Genomic DNA, 21,689 nt, shown 5'->3' with positions numbered 1-21,689 from the left:
AAAGGTCAACAGGACTAAATTTCCAAGCAAGTTCTGATGTTTTAAAGGGGGAACACTGATTTTTGCTTGCATTTTGTCAGTATACATGGCAAGATATTTTTGAAGGAAATGACATATATCCCTTTTGTTTTTTTATATATGTTATCTTAAAAATCTTTTACATTTACTTAGTGGAACAAAGTTTAATATCACTACATTTAAGAGGTTTAAATAAGTTTGTACTTTCTTATGTATTGAAAAATTTGATTAAAGGTGTTGATAATTTTTGAGGTTAATAACATAATCTTTGCTTGTTTTATGTATATGGATTCTTTTCTTTGTTAATGTTTTAAAGTATTTGGCAAAAGAGTTTTAACATTGAAGTCTTACCCACCTGTGGGTAAATAATGTACACTTCCTTTTTAAGCTTTCTGAAGTATTTGATTCTGTATGAAATATGGGCCAAACCAAGCTGGGCATGGGGGCTCATGCCTATAATCCCAGCAATTTGGGAAACTGAGGCCGGAGGATCATTTGAGCCCAGGAGTCCCAGGCTGTAGTAACCTATGATCGCGCCACTGCACTCTACCATGGGTGACAAAGTAAGAACTTGTCTCTAAAAAAGAAAAAAAGAAGAAAGATGGGCCAACCTATCTTATTCAAAATAATTTTTTTACTCCAGTTGACCTTTAAAATAACATTGACTACTTTTTTGTGAGTTGCTGGTGATACCCTCTGTTTCCTTGGAAAATAATAAACACCTGAAATTTATCCCTTTTCTGTTTTCCTCTCCTCCTCCTCCTGAGTTTCTTGATTTAAAAATCTTAAAGCCACTTTTAGAAGCCACATGTGATCCTTTCTCTTACAGGCTTTAGTAAGTCTCTGTGAATTTTAAGTGTTGAAATCTAGTAACTAGGAGGAGAGATGGGACTAGTTTGCTTTTAAAAAAGTTAATTTCTTATTACTCATTTTTTATTCAGAGGGTAGCTGAGACAAATAATTTTTATAGTTTGGAGAATGCTAATTAATACTCAAAGGGTAGCTGTAAGTCATAGACATCAGGTTATGCCAAAAGAAACACTAAGGTGGTGGCGTAAGATGTCAGCCCACTGCCAAACACCAAGAAGCCCAACACGAATGTCCAGTGTGGGGAGAGGTGGTCCGCTAACTGGCTGAGGGGCAGCAGTGGGGAAGATGCATACAGAGTATGAGAGAGGATGCAAGTGGCAGAGGTTTGGAACCTGTTACTTATGAATTGACACTCTCCCCTTTGTTTTGAAATATTTTATTTTCTTGTTGATATTTACATCGTTAAACAAATGACTGAAAGTTGACCTTTGGGGGGTTTTGCTACAAACCAATTTGAAAAATTTTTGGAGTCTTATTTTGAAATTGTATCATTATTTATGCTTACTGTTTATTGTTGAAGTAAAGATACGTAGGGAAAAGAATTGATTCCACAAGGTGATAGTATTCACATAATTTGCAAATATTATTGGCCCCACAAATTCAGTTGGATGTATAAAATTGCATTGCTTGGTCTACACTACTTCCTTACCTTTCCAAGCCATCATTAGTTTTCTTTTTCATTATATCATGCTATAGAGCCGAACTATTCAATAGAACTTGCCATGATAATGAAATGTTCAACCCTGCACCATACAACGTGGTAGTCACTAGCCACCAGTGGCTCTTGAGAATTTGAAATGTGGTTATTTCAACCACAGAACTGAATTTTTAGTTTTATTTAATTTTAATTAAATTTAAATGGCCACATTGGGCCAATGGCTACTGTATTAGCACAACTACAGAAAGTAGAAAGTTAAATTTAAATTAAAGTTTTATTCTTAGTTCTACTGTCTTGATTTTTTTTCATTAGGTTTACTTCCCAGAATACCTTTAGATTTGTCCTGCTTTCTTTATTGCCTTGAACATATATTCTATTTTTTTAATGAAAACAATGGTAAAAGTATAAGGCAGATGAAATAAAAGTTATTTAGCATTCATAAGAAATACTCAAGAGCTTTCAAAATCTGTTTAGAAAAGTAGTCAAGATATCTATTTGAATAAATTATATGAAAAATTACTCGTCTTGATTTAATATTTGATTTACAAAGGTCAGCGTGATGTTTTACACCTTATTTTTTAACGTAAAAGTAACAGAGGTGTACAGAAAAGGGATGACGCACTTTTGTTTTCAAATTTCTGAAGACCAAAATCTGGGTGTCACCAGTGTACATGGTAAAGCATGATTTTGTTATCATGATTTAATTTAATTTTATCCCATTACTTTATCACAACCTTCATAAAAACCAATAAAACCCATTTTTAAAACATTGAGATTAGTTATCCATTTATTTAAATTTCCATCACTTGGTTCATATGTGGAAGACTGCAATTAAGTGTGAATTTCCATTTGTTTAAACTTGACCACTGCACTGTATCACTTCCGGAATTGTTTGGCTTGTTTTTTTCCCCTAAATGAAATTTTCATTGGCATGTATTTTAAAAGTAGCTTTGCTGCTTATTTCATTATATGCCTGCTGTGGTGTGAAAGATGTTGGACTGTATTGCATGTTTCTAGAGTTACTACAAGAATTTATTTTAGGTAGGATTTTCAAATTTTTATGGGGCTGCTTTTTTGTATGCATTAATATTTTAAAATGTAAAGGTTAAAATATCTTTAAATGAAGATACTAAAAATATTTTGCATGTTTGTTGCATAAATAGCTTTTGGGGCTCGATGTCATTTAGCATGCTATAGAGTCACTTCAAATAAATAATATTGTGGGCTGATTGCTAAATTTTACCTGTACTAGTATCATGCCAAATATCTTTTAAGATACTCTTTTGAGTGATGGTAGTCATGTGCAAATATTAATGTAGCTATTTAAAAACCTTTTCTAAATGTGATATACTATAATAAGTTTTGCCATTTATTTTTGGTATTGGATACATGGTAGTATGAAATAAGGCTGTAGGTTAAGAAGTTTGTGTTTATATTAAAGGAGTTATTTTGTGGATAACAAAGACTGCATATTCTTAAGAATAGATTTATAAATGGGAGTAGGGAATATGATACACATACACATGCGATAAATAGACACTCTGGATTCCTGTGAACAGCAGGTAAGGACTGTCATGTCTTGCTTTCTTGATTTGTTAAAATAAGGGTAATAATACTGAACAAAAATGTGATGTATAAGGTCATTTAGTGTGTGTGTGTGTGTGTATGGGTGTGTGTATAGTAAAATTATATGTAGTTCTTTTTGAGTAACTTTTGGCTTACTGAATTAAGTAATCTTAATGATTCTTTGTTTCAGGTCATAAGAAGATATTAAATGGTTGGTCCCTCTTAAAGTCACTAAATTCTAGGTCTATGAATGAGTTTTTCACTCTTCTGTAGATTGCACTCAGTTAACTAATGATCTTGCTTACTGAGTTTTTCCACATAAAACAATACTACAGTGGGAAACCCTCTGTTTTGGTTATTAAAAATTTTGTGGTCACATATTCCTTTGAGAATCTGATAAAAGTTATGGATTTTTAACCAGAAAGTATGCATATGTATATAGATGGAAAATTTTGCACACGATTTCAAATAGTTCATGCATCTCCCTGGAGCATATTCATGGGCTCTAGGTTAAGGACCCTTGCTTTTTCATGTATCAACTCATTTCTTGTCAGCTAAGGCTGTTTTCATTTAAATGTCTTTGGATATGGCATATAAAAGTAACTATAAATGTTAATTATATAATTTTAAAAGATCCTGACCACATGTAGTATTGTATTATATGTTTTACCTTTATATATATGTTTGATTTTATATGGGATTTACTATAGTACATTTTCCTTTTCTCTTTGATAACTATTCAATAACTTGGGCTTACCTTTTGTATACTGAAGTTTTTAAAACATTTACAGAATACAAATTGATTCAAATGGAGCCACTTTGGGTATTATATTTTTGTAATATATTTGTAGATACGTATCTTTCTAAAACATGACTCTTTTTTTCATTCTAATCATTTTTATACTGATGTAACTAAACAAAGACTTACCAATTACACAGGCTGGAAGCGCAATTCATTGACCCCTAGGACAACTGTTTTTCCTTGCCCTGGCTGTGAGCATGATGTGGATCTTGGAGAACGAGGAATCAATGGCCTGTTTCGAAATTTCACTTTGGAAACTATTGTCGAAAGATACCGGCAAGCAGCTAGGGCAGCCACAGCCATTATGTGTGACCTTTGTAAACCACCGCCTCAAGAATCCACAAAAAGTTGCATGGATTGTAGTGCAAGCTACTGCAACGAATGCTTCAAAATTTATCACCCTTGGGGTACTGTAAAAGCTCAGCATGAGTATGTGGGCCCAACTACCAATTTTAGACCCAAGGTAAGTGAAGTTTTTATTTAGAGTATTAAGGTTATGACAGAAATTATTAGGAGTTTAGAACTTAACAGAAAGAAAATAACTTTAAAAGCAGATAAGAGAACTGAAGGCCTAGTCATTGGAATTATTTAGTGGTGGGGCTCAACATCCCCAACAGTTTAGAGGGTAATATTGTGATTCATTCTATTACAATCCGGGTGATACAATACAATGAATGAATGTTCATAATGTTAATTCTGAGTAATAATGGAAAGGAGGTTGAGTTATCTCAGACATAATTTCTAAGATCCAAATGGTTAAAGTTAAAAAGCCTTTGTGCTTTAGTGTAATAAATCTGTAATTGCCTAACAAATTTGACTGGGAAAAATATTTTTCTGATGTCTTTAGTTAGCTAAAATTGTATTAAGAATAAATAAGAGTAATTTCAGCCTGATATTTTGAAGCTTGTGATCTAATGGTTATATGTATATTATATATATAGTTTGCATTTCTTAAACAATCTGTGTAATTTCTTTAATAATGCTCAGAAGAACTTTATGCATTGTTTGCCCTGCTATGTGACTGAAAAGAAGAATGATTTTTGGATATTTTCACTTCTTTATGTTTTATAGAGATAAAAAAACTATAGCTGATACTTTAAAAGTTCTTATTCCTTACAACTTAGTAACTTGCATGGGTATTAAAAGTTATTTGCATTCTTAATCATAAAACATTTAATTTGTAATAGAAAAATGGGAAAAAATCTGAAACATTTTCTTGAAACTTTGAGCTGTTTCTTACATCATATTACATAGTGAAGGACTAGTAGATTAAAACAAAAACAATGTATGCTTCCATGTTTTGAATAATTCTTTTCTCAAGCTGTGTCAGTCTGCCAATAGATTTATCAAATATCTTTTAATGCTTTATTTTTCTCATGTCATTTTAAATGCTCAAGGTCATAGATTTTTAAAATTTTATGACTTTAATCTGGTGTTTTAATATTTCTTTTAAATGAGTAATTAAATTTAATACTATTAATATTTTATCATGAAAGAACCTATGATTATTAAATGAATTATATTAGGCTTGTGTTTTTGTGAGTTAAGGATTTCATGATTGAGTGTAAATTATAGTCTTATATTTTGTATTTATGAATATTAATATAATGAAAGATTGATAAGAGAACCAAAGAATAAGTTTTACTGAGAAAAATGTATTTTTTCTTTGAAGTAGTTAGTGTTATTCAATCTAGTAAAATTCTAAAAGGATGTTCCTTATCCTGTTGAATATTTGCCTATAACTTTGAGTTTTTTTGATCATTTCTTGCAGAAAGCCAAACTTTGTATTTTATTTTGAATGTAATGGCTTTGAGATGTAGGAACTTGGACATACTTGAAGTCTTTTTCGGTTGTTTTTCTCCTGAGCCTATATATTGGTATTAGGACTTTTTATATTGGACTGTTTTTTTTTTTTTTGTAAATATCTTTGAGTTATCAGATCAGTTATGGTTGCCTAAAATCTAATCTACTGGAATCATTAACAGCGTTTTGATTTTATTAACATACTAAAGAAATCCCCTCTTTCTTCTGAATGAAAGTAAAAAGCAGTTATTTTACATAAAATTTCAAATATTCCTATGATGACAGTTTACTGAATAAATAAAAAAGTAAATGCTTAATCAAGTAGAAAAACAGTTCTAAATTTGGTCATTGTGTTTGTAAGTAATTTGAAGAAGCAAACATATCTGGAAGCTTATGTCATAAAGTGTTCCAACATACTGTTAGTAACAGATTTCTTGTAAGGATGGTGAAGCCATAGCTTCTCATAAATTGTTATGGTACTTCATAAAAGTATTGATCATGATCATTAGGAATTGCCTACTCAGCGTGGTCAGAGTGCCTTTCTAACTTGGTTAAGCATTCATTCCACTTGAATCTGATAGGAATGAAATTTTCATTTTTGGAGAAATAACAAGTACTTATTCAATTAACCATTTCAACCCTGAAACTGAAGAAAAGTAATTCTGATATAGAGAATTTTCTTGTGATGTATCAATCATGTTTATTTCATTTTATGTTTTATTCATTTAGTGATTTTACAAAGCAAATATTTGTATTTGGAGACTTTATCAGAGTACTTGAAACCTAAATCCTTAATCATGCTTTTATTCTTTACACAATAGATTTTAATGTGCCCAGAACATGAAACAGAGAGAATAAACATGTACTGTGAATTATGTAGGAGGCCAGTTTGCCATCTCTGTAAGTTGGGTGGTAACCATTCCAATCACCGTGTAACCACTATGAGCAGTGCCTACAAAACCTTAAAGGTAGGACTTATTTATTTTTGCAATTGAATTTTTATTCTTTATAACTTTATTGCCTTTAAGTTTTCATTTATAAAATCATCATGTGTTGTGTGGTCTCTTGTACTAAAATGAGTTACAATGTAAAGTGTTACTTAACGATCTGCTAGTATTAGGTTGTTAGTATTTCTAAATGACAATAGTATATATTAACACTTACACTGTTGGTTCTGAACTCTGAACTTTATCATGATCCCCAAATGAGCCCAATATCTGCGATAATGCATGTGTACATAGGAATGACACACTTTGAAGGGACCGTGGCTCTTTTAAGACACTTGATTCTTGTTCCTTGTCTATAGGATTAGTGTTTTACTTATCTGGTGAGACCCTTACCAGCTAAAACTGAATTACTTCCTGTCTTTTAACTTTATTCTTGACACTTTTAAAAACTTTTAAATTTGGTAATCAACATCAAAGTGGACGGTGGTATAATACTATTTTTTTGTTCCATTCTTTTTTCCTTTAAATCATATTTCAAAAAAGAATTGATTCATCCATGAACCTATCACCCATTTTAATTTGTTTCCTTTCTATCTGTAACAATATGTATATGCATATTTTGGCCTATATCTGGTTGGATATATACATACAATTTTATATTTTACATTTTATATCTGTGTCATGCTTTGTCTTCCTGAACTTGTGGAATACAGGTGTTACTATTTCATTTTTCTTGTCTACTAATTCTCTCATTTGTGTCCTTACTATGTCAGTTTTGTTGGCTTTTTCTTTTCGTTATAGTTCGTATTTCCCTGCTACTTTGTATGCCTGGTAATTTTTTGATTGGCTGCCAGGTATTGTAAATTTTATCTTGTTGGGTGCTGTATGTTTTTGTATTCCTACCGATATTCTTGAGTTTTCTTCGAATGTGTGGTTAAGTTACTTGGAAATAGTTTGTTCCTTTTGGTTCTTTCTTGCTTTTAAGCTTTGTTAGGACAGAGCAGCATTTAATTCTAGGTCTAATTTTAGCCAGCTATTGAGATAAAAACCCTCTGATGATTCTTTCTATATGTCCTATGAATTTTGAGTGCTTTGTTTGTTTGTTTGTTTTCTTTTAAAGTCTGGTTGGTGGATAACAGGCACTATTCCCAGGCTTGTGTGAGCTCCTGGAATTGCTCTCTTTAATCCTTTAGAGTGATTCTTTCCCTGGCCTCTGGCAGCTTCCTCACACACCAGTTTATCAGTATTCTGCTGAATATGTAAGGGGGACCCTTTGTACATCTATGGAGTTCATTCTCCTTACAGCTGTCTCTTCTTGGGTATGGTATCTTAAAAACACTGGCCTCCCTGGACTCTCAGCTTCTCCTCCTCTTGGAGGACCCTGAGCTCCCTTTGAACCCTTCTCCAGACAGTAAGCTGGGGCAGTCAGAGGCTCATCTTGTTTCCCATCTTTTAGGGAAAGATCTCTTCCTTGTTTTGTGATGTCCAATGACTTAAGAGCTGTTTCATATATTTTGCTAGGTTTTGTAGTTGTTTCAGGTGGGCGAGTAAATCCAGTCCTTGTCACTCTATCATGCCCACAGTGTGCTTCATGTACCACCATTTGTAATTAAATTTAACACCTTTTTGTTTCAATTTCTTATTGGTTTGATCTTATGAGCTGCACAAAATTTTTTTCCTATTACCTGGAATGAATTCTTGACAATAATATACACTTAAGCTATCTTTTACATGCTGTTAATTTCCCTCATTTGTGTTTCAGACTTTTAAAAATAGATTCCATAATGGAATTTTTATCTAGATTTGTCATTCGCAAACAGATATCCTTCCCTTTAACTCAATTGTAGATTTTAAGCTATGGAAGGCTACGGGGGATATAGCTTATGCTATTGTTTCATTTTTGGTCACTTGAGTATTGCCGGTAGAAAAGAGAAATAGGTGTCATGGGAGGGTAACTTTGTCTTTGCTGCTTGTTGAAACTGCTGAATCAGGGCCCAGGTTTCCCATCTGCCTCTCTGTGTGGTCTGGCTTCCAATACAGGTAAACTGTGTCCTAGTGTCTAGCCAGGTGTTTTGTGGAGAATATCCTTTGAATTCTGCAAACTGCTTGCACTTTGGGTGAACTTGCCCAAATAGTTAAAAACTAGATTAGAGGAATAATCCCCTTACTGGCAGTCTTTCTGTTAAGTGAAGCCTGGAAGTTTTCTTCACTGTGCAGTGAGCAGGTTTCTAGTTCAGCCACTGACTATGTGGTATTTGTACTCTATGAGCTCTGGTTTCCTCATCTGTGCGATGCTGGGTTAAGACACAAGATTTTGTGTCCCTTCCTACCATTAACATTTTTTTTTCTTTGTCTCATTCTTCCTTGAATGCTCAGAAATCTTGCTCCTCTACCTAGCAGGTCTTTCTTTTGTCTCTCCAGTGAGTCATCAAGGAGACTCACTGTGTCTGATTGCTGGGTGTCCCTCTGAAATAAAATGGTCCTGCCAGACACCTGTCACTTTTGTTTTTGCATATGTTCTCTTACCCTATTCCATGGTTTGCTTAACAAAGAGGAAGATAATATAGGAGGATACTCACTTTTTAAGCTCCTAGAAGCTGCGTCTCTGCCCCTCTTCTTTTCTTGTATATCACTTTCATTTCAGACCATCAGCGGTGACTGAGCGCATGAAATGCTCAGATCCTCCTGTCGGGGCTACAGCTTGGGAAATGTTTTCTTTATGTTCTTATTCTTATTTAGACTCTGAAGACGTTTGTTAAATGACTTCTTACCCTATGGTGCTTCAGGGCTTTTGTTTTGTTAAACATACTTCAGGTATATTACAGAATATGTTTTCTGGGCAAGACTAGGGATCTCACCAAAACCTATGATGTTATTTCTATGGAAAACTATGCTATTTCAAAATGACTGTCTTACAAATAAGTTATTCAGTAAGCTCTGGAAAATGCTTATACTTATAAATCTTTGTTTTCATTATCGTGTAATTATATTTAACAAATAGGCTGGGATGGGTCATGATGATTATTTTGGAAGGCTCTTGTTGTTGTTCCTATTGTATACGTACGTGTGTGTGTGTGTGTGTGTGTGTGTGTGTTTGTGAGAGTAAATTATAAAATCTGATGGAAGGCAATACTATTTGAATTGCTGCCCTTCCATTTACTTTGAAGCCTTAGGAGGAATAGTTCTGGCAATGATAGTGAAAACAACAAAAATACACTGTTTGTATATTCAGAATTTTGACTAATCTAAGCATCATTGCCTTGTTCCTTTTTCCAGCCTGTTTCTAATCTTCTGTATATCTTTGACCCTGTGTACTTAAGGCCAATAACTACCCTGGGTTAACAATGATAATCACCATAGCTGATTTTACTATCTGTTTATCATAGGCTTTAGAAGAGAATGAGTACTGTGTAATTAAAAAATTCTGCAAGGTCTTTTTTTAAACTTCTGTTTCTGTCCATTTGTGTTAATGAATATGTTTTAACAGGAAAAGCTTTCAAAGGATATTGATTACCTTATTGGTAAGGAAAGCCAGGTGAAGAGTCAGATTTCAGAACTAAACTTGTTAATGAAAGAAACGGAGGTAAGAGATAAACTGATTTTTGTATTTTTCATTTATTCCATTTAGACATTCACTTATTTATTCATAAAATCCTGAGGGTATTATGTGAGCTGGGGATAGAAAGTTGTATTAGATCTCACCCCTGCTTTTCTGGGACTAGGCAAACAAATATGAAAAAATAAATTATAATGGTATGTGATAGGAGTGGTGATTAGATGATATTGGAACACAGAAGAAAGAATGACTAACTCTTTATGTGGTAGTTAACAAGGTCTCAAAAGTAGTAACATAAGGGAAATAATAGCTTTTACAATCGTATTTTAAAAAGTTAAGAAATTGCAATATGTGGATAGGACCAGGTTTGTTTAAAATTTCTGATATTCCTGAGTATATACCCTACATATGTTCACCAAAAGATATGTATTAGAAGGTTCATGACTGCATTGTTTGTAATAGCCACAATGTGGAAACTATACAAATGTCCATCAACGTGGAATATAAATAGCAGTAAGAATGAATGATCTACAACTACACATAACAGTGTAGGTTAATCTTGCAGTGCTGAAAGGAAAATGCCAGTTACAAAGGAGTTCATACTATGTAATGACATTTATAAAAAGTACCAAAAACCATGAAACTAGGTTATGTTGTTAGAATTGAGGAGGGGTGGGTGGATTAGCGCCTGGAAATGTTATAAGGGTGGCTTCTGGGAATGCTGGTAATGTTCTTTTATCTAATTTGGATTTTCTACTGGATGCTAGTTATGTGGATGTGTTTGTAAAGATTCATTGATCTTTACACTTACATGTGCATTTTTCTGTTTGTATATTATACTTCAGTAAAAAATCAGAAAAAGTAATTTAAAAATCCAGCAAAAGAGGTTAGGACTGCGTTATTTTAAAATTCCAAATATTCTTCGCTTTGACCTGGTTCTTTTCTCCATTTGAAACAAAGTTAAGAGCCATTACTCCTGATCACTTTAAAAGTGGTAATTCAATATAAAAATATCCTGGCTAATATGACACTGTTACTTCTTGAAGAAAATTTTTTTCCAATATGGAGTAAAATTATTGAGAAATTACATGAATTAGCACCATTACCAATATTGCCTTTGTTTTTAATATTATTTTCCTGATCTTCACTGATCACATTCACCGTTTTAAGTAAGTCATTTTTCCATGTAACTTAAAGTGGGATTTTCCTTTTCACAGTTTTGTCTGATTAAGTGACAGACTCTCCTAGCACAAAGCAGATCATCACCTTGATAGTAGGTTATTTCAGGGGTTGCATTTTTGGTCATTTTAGGTTTGTCTTGACTCTGTTGGCTTTCTCAGTCCTGTTGTCTTTCTCAGTCCTGTTGTCCTTTACTTCTGAAATAAAGGAAGACCCAGTTCCTTGTTTTGGGGGTTGTCATCCAATAGGTTAAAAATTGAGGAACTCAGGTATCAAGTGTTCTTGTATACACTGATTCCCTGGAATCCTGGGAACATTATTGAGTTTTTTGTACCTTTGGCCTAGGCTGCATTTGTAGCTTATCGGTAAGAATCTTCTACATGAGAGAATTTGCCTCCTTTCTAGACTTTTACTCAGTGATGATGTTACACTATCTTTTTATCTGTAATTATACTTAGCTGGAAAAGAATCTTTATGGATATGATATTTATGAATTTAATGTTACAATTTGTCATTGAAATACTATCAAAATGTCATTACCCTCTGCCCTGTCCTTTTTTAAAAATGTGGCTGTTGGGGTTAGGAAACAGCAGGGAATCTGGAAAAAATTTTCTTTCATTATAAATGTTGGCCTGAAGCCCTTGGAAAATGTACAGTGCATTTCTGCCATATATTGTCAACTTTTAAGAATGTTCTTGAAGACTCTTTTCTTTTGGCTGCTGCCCATTATTCTATTATGAAAAGTGCTTATGAGCGCTCTGCTGGTATTGTTTTAAAGATCAAGTTGAGCTCTGATCTTATAGGAATTCAGAATGTTTAATAAACACCACAGATAGGGTCATTTTATAACATAGTAGAGGAATAGCTATGTGTACAGTGATAAGAATGTTTCTCTAGTACAGTGCACACTGTCTGGGGGATGGGCACACATAACTTTGACTCAAATGGTACAAAGGCAATTTATGTAACCAAATGTTTGTACCCCCGTAATATTATGAAATTAAAAAAAAAAGAGTGTTTCTCTAGAGCATGTGACATGGTGGTATGTACTTTCTGCAAATAATCTTCTTTTTATCTTCATAAAAACCTAAATGGGTTCTCTTATCCCCGGTTTTCAAAAGAGAAAGCTAGGCATAGAGAAGTTAAATAATTTGTATAAGGTCACACAGCTGAGTCAGAATTTAGTTATAATCAAATTATAGCAATTTGAAGAGAAGATTTACATTTTATGTCTTAGTAAAGAATGTGATTTTTTTGAGCTTCGTGGCTGTTATTAAACTTACAAAAAAACCTGGAATAGCATAGAAAGGGTTAAAAATTCCTGAATTTTAAATGAATTCAAAACTCTACAATTGTGCTTTTCTGTTTTTTGTTAAATCACTTCATTTCTCCTTCAAATTCCTTTATATACAACAAACAAAAATTGTTTTCTTATTTAATTGAATGGTCTATTGCCAGACTTCGGAGATGTAAAGCTCGAGGAAATAAAATATGTATAAAATTACAAAGTAAGTCTAAATAGAAGTTGTCAGTTGTTCTTTGCTGAGTGTATTTGATGCCAAGCTATTGTTGTGAAATTTCAGTGTCAGACATAATCATTTTTCTTTACAATTTCCAGGTTTGTTTTTATTGAATTTTGATAGTTTTGTCATCATGTAGGTGTAGAATTTGTGAAAATACTTTTGAATTTAGCAGATGAGGTGATGCTTTGTTTGTTTTGTAATAGTGTAATGGAGAGAGGGCTAAAGAAGACGCAATTACACATTTTGAAAAGCTCTTTGAAATTCTAGAAGAGAGGAAATCATCTGTTTTGAAAGCAATTGATGCCTCTAAGAAACTAAGAATAGACAAATTTCAGACTCAAATGGAGGAGTATCAGGGACTTTTGGAGAACAATGGGCTTGTGGGATATGCTCAAGAAGTGCTTAAGGAGACGGATCAGTCTTGCTTTGTACAGACAGCAAAACAGCTCCACCTCAGGTATTCTTAGACTTTTCACTTCAGAATGTCTTTAGCAATGTCTTACATGCCTCTGTGTATTTCAGCTTTAGCTCTGAGTGGTTCATAATGCTGTATTAATGTGAATATGTCTTGCTTCATTCTTAACTTAAATGTTGAGTAGAGTGTAGGTTTTCTTTTGTTAATCATATTGCAGATATTTAGTCTGATTTGCCTTTTTAAAGAATGATTTTTATGTAAAATATATATGTTTGCAGAATACAGAAAGCTACTGAATCTTTGAAGAGCTTTAGACCTGCAGCTCAGACTTCTTTTGAAGACTATGTTGTTAATACATCTAAACAGACTGAGCTGCTCGGAGAATTGTCCTTTTTCTCTAATGGTAAGTCTTACTAAAGGCAAAACCTCATTCTTTTAGTCTGAATTCGCATTGTGTAAAAGAAACACAAATTCCCTTCAGTTTGACATTTATATATAAAGCAGCATTTTGGTGGCCCAGGACCGTCACAGCATCCTGAAATCGTATCCCATTCATGATGCTGTAACTATGTTTTTGTGCACAAAAACTATATTCTGTTGGTTTGTGTGTTTTGAAACATTGCATAAATGGCATCATGCTGTATGTTTCCTTTTTGTAAAGTGCTTTTTTAAAAAAATTAAGATAAATACTTGTTAATACGTGAAATTCTGGTTTAAAGCTATATTTTAACTGTTTGTAGTATTTCATAAGTAAGTAAGTCGTTTCCCTAGTGAGAGGCCTTTTTTCTATTTTTTTCCCTACTATAAGCAATGCTGTATTGAACATCTTTGTCAATGTTTTTTTGTGCATGTGTATGTGAGTTTCTCTAGGGCGGAATCCTAGAAATGGAATCTGCAGGCTGAGACTGACTCTAGGATGTTCAGGTGTTTATGTTGCTCTATTAGTTTGCTTGGGCTGCCATAATAAAGTACCACAGACTGGGTGGTTCAAACAACAGAATCTAATTTATTTTCTCACAATTCTGGAGTCTGAGATCAAGGTGTGATAGGGTTGGTTTCTTCTGAGGCCTCTCTCGTTGGGTGGTGGATGGCCCTCTTCTCCCTGTCTTCACATAGTCTTCCCTCTGTGTGTGTCTGTGTCTTAATCTCCTCTTCTAATGACACCAGTCATATTGGATTAGGGTCCATTCTAATGACCTCATTTTAATTTAATTACCTCACTAAGGACCCTATCTTTAAATGCAGTCACATTCTGAAGTACTTGGGGTTAGGACTTCAACATAAGAATTTTGGGGGGATACAATTAGGCCCAAACACTTGCTTATGTTTGTGTCTTGCTACTTCTCAAGAAAGAGGTCTTCCTTTCCTTTTTTCCTTCTCACTTCATTCATTCCTTAAGGTTTCTCTTCTAGTAATAGCAATGGTAAGTAATCACAGTCCTTACAAAAGATATGCTTGTAGTCTAATACAATATAGGTACAGATTTGTGAATTTGTAAATTCAATTAGAGGAGATTTGTCTTGTTAAAGGTAAAAACCCTGAAGGTTTACTGTGAGCTCCTTTCTTTCCAAATACATACCTGCATCTGATACGTACTTATTTAATATGACTATCATGTTCATTTACATAGATGTTTGTTACTGTTTAAAATGCTGATTCGATTTCATACACTGTACTCTGTTTCCAAAATTTATAGTTGAGTTGTTTTCATATACGTGTTAACATATTTATGAGTCCAAGGTCTTCCCTCCCCTGTGGATCCCAAAAGGGCCTGTGGAAAAGGTGAGGTTGAGGGTGGGTAATCTTGGGTTATAACAATGGCTACCAGAGACCCACTGGGATGGATGGTGCGAGTGGAATAGGAGTCACTCAGCTTCCGCCTGATGGATATTCCCCCCGTTTTTTCCTACATGTACATTATTTTAGTAAGCTGTTTCCAAAAAAATAAAAGAAAAGGATGTGGGGTAGAGCATACTATTCATGTTATTCTGTAACTTGTTCCTTATTTTTAAAAAAATTTGAAAATGTATTTTGTATGACCTTCCAAATCTCACTGTGGCTGCATAACATTCAGTTGTGTAACGCACCCTACCTGCTGCTCATACATTGCTTATGTTGTAGCTGGGGATGAGGAGAGGGAGACTTTTACTTTTCATTTCATGTCCTCCTCTGTGATTTGGCATAAATGTGTGTGTGTGTGGGGTGTGTGTATAACTTTTATAACTTATTGTTCTTACCGTATGACCCGAGCTGTTAAGCCTAGGAATCTATTCTGTGGAAAGAATTATGTATATGCACAAATATTTAGCCGTGGTGTTTTAATAATTGTATTTTTGGTGAAAAATTAGAAACCTGTTCCCCAAAATAGGCAGTTAAATGTTGATATACCTATATAGTAGCATAGCATTGAGTGGAATACACTGGTGGGATTATACAAAATAGTTATAGTGGTTATCTTTAGGTTACTTAAATTTTTTATGTGTGTTCTATTGTGTCTGACTTTTTTACTAAAATATGTATCATGTTTATACTAAGAAAAATTAAATTGATTTGCAACTCTACAGAATTGTAATATGAAAGCAAATTATATAATATTCATTGAGAGTTTGTTTGATGTACTCACCAAACTTAGATTTAAAAATGTTAAAATAATTGTTTATGGGAGGACATAGATAAAAAATTTCAAGTCCAGGGCTGTTACTCAGTAGGTGGAAGGCATATGGTTAAAAAATTTGACTTACAGTGTTTCCGAATTAATAATTATAATATCTAAAACTGTAATCGAGTCAATTTTTGCCTCTTATTTTTCATTCTTTTCTCCTTTCAGTTATAAATATATCTGATTTTATACTTATTCTTTTTTCTTATACGTAGAAAATTCTTGGACAATATAGAAGTCATTAAGTATTATTAATACATCATTTTCATTGAGGAGAAATGCAGGTTTTAAAATATCAATATTTTAACACTGTTTTCTATTTTATAATTTTTTTCAGGCATAGATGTGCCAGAGATCAATGAGGAACAGAGCAAAGTTTATAACAATGCCTTGATAAATTGGTACCATCCAGAAAAGGATAAAGCTGATAGCTATGTTCTCGAATATCGGAAGATTAGTAGAGATGATGAAATGTTGTCATGGAATGAGATAGAAGTGTATGGCACAAGTAAAGTTGTTTCAGAACTTGAAAGCAATTGCAATTATGCTTTCAGAGTGAGAGCCTACAAGGGTTCAATCTGTAGTCCTTGCAGCAGAGAATTGATTCTTCATACTCCTCCAGCTCCAGGTATTGTGAATATTGGAAATTAAAAAAGCGTAGCGTTGGAAGAGACCTTGATAAAGTAAACTAATCAATGTCTCCATGTAGACCTACATTAAACCAGCTCTTGTTTTAAAAAGATTACAGAAAAGTAGCTTCCATACCCAGCTAGGATTTAGAAATGAACTAAATACTTGAATTTCACCTTGTAGGCTGAGAACAGGTTTAGATTTTAACTGACGTCAGAGAAAAACATGAAAGGAAGACATTTGAGTGAGCAGGGCTGTTATGTTGGTATTAAAATAGCATAAATACTAACTTTAAAGTTTTGAGCTGGGCATGGTGGCTCAGGCCTGTAATCCTAGCACTCTGGGAGGCTGAGGCGGGCTGGCACGCACCTGTAGTCCCAGCTACTTGAGAGGAGGATCACTTGAGCCCAGCAGTTTGAGGTTGCAGTGAGCTATGATGACACCACTGTACTCTAGCCCAGGTGACAGAGCGAGACTCTGTCTCAAAAAAAAAAAAAGGTTTTGAATAGTATAATTCTATATTTTTTGGTCAGTTACGGAAGTCTCTAAAACATGGGAGGTAGGTAGATACTTTTAAAATTTATTGGTATAACATCCTAATATAATTTTGATTTAACCTACTTCTGATTTGCCTGGATTTTCTATCTAACTTGGTGATTCTCAGCACATGGGAATGGGAGGCATGCATTAGAACCACCTGGATATCTTCTTCTCCCCACACTCAAAGCTCCTCATGCCCAGCCACCCTCCCTCCCTTTCCAAGTTAGAAACCACTGATACTGCACACAGAGTACCTAAAGATTTTTGCAGAATGAGAATGACAAACTACTGACAGGTCAGTTGATGTTCACTACGTCTCCACAAATAAGGGACATTTAGAAGCAAACCTGTGCTCAGTCTGCTTAGCAGGAAAACATTCTCCCTGTCAGTCCCTGCCTCAGAGACACCTTCAGTTGGTTTGTAGATCGTATTGCTTCCTCCTTATTTTCAGTGGCTTATGTACCCATATTTTCTGCACTCTGTCCTTCCTTCCCTTTCTGTTCAGAATAGAACTATTTGTTTTTCATGCACAGTGTAGCTTAAAAACATAAATATGTGGTTGGCTAAAATTTTTTTTTTTTTTTTTTGAGACAGAGTCTCGCTCTGTTACAAGTGCCATGGCGTCAGCCTAGCTCACAGCAACCTCAAACTTCTGGGCTTAAGCAATCCTCCTGCCTCAGCCTCCCAAGTAGCTGGGACTACAGGCATGTGCCACCATGCCTGGCTAATTTTTTTTTCTATATATGTTTTTAGCTATCCAGGTCATTTCTTTCTATTTTTAGTAGAGACGAGGTCTCGCTCTTGCTCAGGCTGGTCTCGAACTCCTGACCTTGAGCGATCCACCTGCCTCGGCCTCCCAGAGTGCTAGGATTACAGGCGTGAGCCACTGCGCCCGGCCTAAAAATTTTTTTTTAATTTTAATCAAATCCAATAGAGAGCTTTAGGATGAATTTGCAAGTATTAAATAAATATTTTATGCTTAATGCTATTTCCCCTTTCTTTTCTAGTCTCTCTGACTGAAAGTAGAAGAAAAAGGAACCTAGATGTAGCTGCTATTTTCAGTAACATAGTGGAAGGGGAAGGAGAAAAGGAAATGTGAAGGGTTTTCCTTTTTTGTGAGAGGAGCAATATGAATAGGGTGGCCCTTTAAATTTTTTGTGCAACCTGGGAGACTTGAGATTGAAAGGAAGCACAATAATTATGCCAGAACAGTAGGCATCACCAAGAAGAGTGGTCAGTCTATATGCGGGGAATAACTTTAGTTTGTTAGCAGCCATTTTTTTAAAATTGTGATATAGTATAGATAAAATTTACCATTTTAACCATTTTTAAGTGTGGCATTAAGCACATGCACAGTATTATTCAATATCTCCACTCACATCTCTAGAACTTTTTCACCATCCCAAACTGTGAAACTCTATGTCCTGTAAACAATGACTCTCATCCCCCTCCCCTGAGAGCTTGGTAACTTTTATTCTACTTTCTGTCTCTATGAATTTGCCTATTTTAGGTACTTCATATAAGTGGAATAATGCAATATTTGTTCTTTTGTATCTGGTTTATTTCAAGGTTCATCCATGTTGTAGCATGTATCAGAATTTCTTTTTTAATGCTGAATAATATTCCATTGTATGTATATATCACATTTTCTTTACCTATTATGTTTGGATTGTTTCCCTGTTGGCTTTTATGCACAATGATTTAAGTTGATAGAGATTTATGAGGAGTGCTGTTACCTCCATTCTGTAGATGGCAAAATTAAAGTTTAGGTCAAACTCTAGTTAAATGGTTAAGCAAAGATTCAAAGCCAGGTCTCTCTGAACCCGAAGGCTATGCTTTTCTCGCTTTTCTTTTAACGTTGTACCATGTTTCTCATGTCTGTTGTTTACTATGTTGGTTGATAAGGAAAAGGCCTTATTAAAATAGCTAAAATTTTCCATATTTACAAAATTTGGGATAAATATTTAAGAAAATATATAGATATTTATGAGAATGTATGACCCCTTATTTTTAAGGATAAAAGAACAGATCTAATAGTATAAAATATCTATGATAGATTTGCTGTCTCTATTATAATTAATTTTCACATACATTTAAAATATTTTCTTCTGCTTTTGAGAGCTCTGAAGATTTTCAGGTATAGAGAATATGCTGGAAATTATTGCCGAGTTTCGGTTTGTCATAGTTGTCTGGTAGTACGATACGTCATTCATCCCATCTCTTTCTAATAATTTCTATTTGAAAAATCTATCAAATTTAACCTTAGGTTAGGCCGGGCGCGGTGGCTCACGCCTGTAATCCTAGCACTTTGGGAGGCCGAGGCGGGTGGATCGCTAGAGGTCAGGAGTTCGAGACCAGCCTGAGCAAGAGTGAGACCCCGTCTCTACTAAAAATAGAAAGAAATTATATGGACAACTAAAATATATATATACAAAAAATTAGCCGGGCATGGTGGCGCATGCCTGTAGTCCCAGCTACTCGGGAGGCTGAGGCAGTAGGATCGCTTAAGCCCAGGAGTTTGAGGTTGCTGTGAGCTAGACTGACGCCACGGCACTCACTCTAGCCTGGGCAACAGAGTGAGACTCTGTCTCAAAAAAAAAAAAAAAAAAAAAAAATTTAACCTTAGGTTATAGAAATGCTAATAAATAATGTTCAGACTGATTTTAATTTTAAGCTCTGTTCAGTTTTCAGTTTCCTCTTTGATGAAAAATGTGGCTATAATAATGAACATCTCTTGCTGAACTTGAAGAGAGACCGGGTAGAGAGTAGAGCTGGATTTAATCTCCTCCTTGCTGCGGAACGTATCCAAGTGGGTTACTATACAAGCTTAGACTACATCATTGGAGACGTTGGAATTACAAAAGGGAAACACTTTTGGGCCTTCCGTGTGGAACCATATTCATACCTGGTAAAAGCAGGAGTTGCTTCTAGTGATAAACTACAAGAATGGCTCCGTTCTCCCCGGGATGCAGTTAGTCCAAGGTAGATTCTTTTCTTGATCTTGATAATTCTTTTAAAAGTAAATATAGTTGTTTAGCAAGGTAAGCCTGAAAATAGACTTGGGTTTATTACATTTGGATTATACATTTCTTAGATTCACGTGTTTTGGCTACGTTTATGTGGTTGATTAAGAAAAGGAGTCAGAGCCAGGCACAGGATTGCTCGCCTGTGGTCCCAGGTACTCAGGAGGCTGAGGCAGGAGGATCACCCGAGCCTAGGAGTTTGAGGCCCAGCCTATGCAACATAGCGAGTCCCCCATCTCTAAAAGAGAAAAGAAAAAGAAAAAAAAAAAGAAAAAGAAAAGGAGTCAGGTTGTCTTGTAGTCACATACTGAATAATGAGATTTAGCAGTTAATTTTTAATGCCATTAAAATAAGTCTGTTTTGGATACCTCTTGATTGTGATATAGCTTCGCAGTTTAAAAATTTTAAAGTATTTTACATGTTACGTAATCTATGTGATAAAAATTACCCACATATCTAATACAGTGCCTCTAGTTGCTGTACTTCACAATTGATATTAAGTTGTTCTTTTGTTACGGGACACAGTTTCTTTAAACTTTCCCATAAGTCCTTTGCAAAAGTGGGTCACGGTAGACATGTTTCCACAGCAAAGAATTCCAGTTTCTTAAGAGATTAACTGAAGGAGGTTGTACAGGTTAGTTTTTTTAGAGTAAATTGGAGTAAATTGAACTAGCCTAGACAAATAATTCTTGACTTCTTATGTGAACAGTATCCCAGGTTAACAATCTGCATGATAGGAAAAACTTTTTGAACAAAGATGAGAAATTTGCATAACATTGAAAATTTTAATAGAGAAATGATTAACTAAACATAGTGGCATGTCCACTTGATGGAATATTAGTATTAATGTTTAAAAAGTTTATAACATGAGAAATACTGTAAGTGAAAAAACCTGATTAAAATTGTTGAGGTAGTATGAGCCCAAATACATAAAAAGCAAGCTATACATATTGAAAAAAATGGAACAGGCATCAAAATTTTCTGTAAGTGTTTACTGTTTTATAATAGAGGGGTGGCAAAAAAAAAAACTTTATAATTGTTTACATCATAGATCTATGTAGAAATCCTAACCAGGAAATAGAATTCTTAGGGGGATAATGAAACATACTCTTTTCTTTTGCATTATTTTGCAGTGCCTATTAATTTTACTTAGACTGGTAAATTCCTTGGATTGGTGCACATAATCTTATCTTTGTATTTTCCTATACAGTCAAGTGTCATTTAGTGACAGGGATACGTTCTGAGAAATGTGTCGTTAGGTGATTTCATCATGTAAACATCATAGAGTGTACTGACATAAACCCAGATGGTATAGTCTGCTACACACCTAGGCTATATGGTTTAGCTTATTGCTCCTAGCTACAAAACTGTGCAGCATATTACTGTACTGAATTCTGTAGGCAGTTGTAACACAATGATAAGTATTTGTGTGTCTAAACATAGGAAACATACAGTGTAAAAGATAAAAAACGGTATACCTGTATAGGGCACTTAGCATGA

At 34.3% G+C, this 21,689-nt stretch overlaps 1 protein-coding gene across 2 annotated transcripts in view; it reads left to right on the top strand.

Moving 5' to 3' along the window:
• TRIM36 (tripartite motif containing 36) overlaps positions 1 to 21,689 on the top strand; it is a 40,171-nt gene that overhangs the window by 16,925 nt on the left and 1,557 nt on the right. For both annotated transcript variants that reach the window (XM_069492317.1, XM_069492318.1), the window contains exons 3-9: positions 4,052 to 4,377; positions 6,539 to 6,685; positions 10,152 to 10,247; positions 13,126 to 13,379; positions 13,616 to 13,740; positions 16,334 to 16,624; positions 19,851 to 20,148. In XM_069492317.1, the coding sequence (XP_069348418.1) occupies positions 4,052 to 4,377; positions 6,539 to 6,685; positions 10,152 to 10,247; positions 13,126 to 13,379; positions 13,616 to 13,740; positions 16,334 to 16,624; positions 19,851 to 20,148 (1,537 nt within the window). The remainder of the gene's footprint in view (positions 1 to 4,051; positions 4,378 to 6,538; positions 6,686 to 10,151; positions 10,248 to 13,125; positions 13,380 to 13,615; positions 13,741 to 16,333; positions 16,625 to 19,850; positions 20,149 to 21,689) is intronic.

The sequence above is a fragment of the Eulemur rufifrons genome, chromosome 17 (genome assembly GCF_041146395.1).
Source record: "Eulemur rufifrons isolate Redbay chromosome 17, OSU_ERuf_1, whole genome shotgun sequence".
Taxonomy (NCBI): domain Eukaryota; kingdom Metazoa; phylum Chordata; class Mammalia; order Primates; family Lemuridae; genus Eulemur; species Eulemur rufifrons.
The sequence above is the reverse complement of the archived record's forward strand: the minus strand, read 5'-3'. Positions and strand labels throughout refer to the sequence as shown.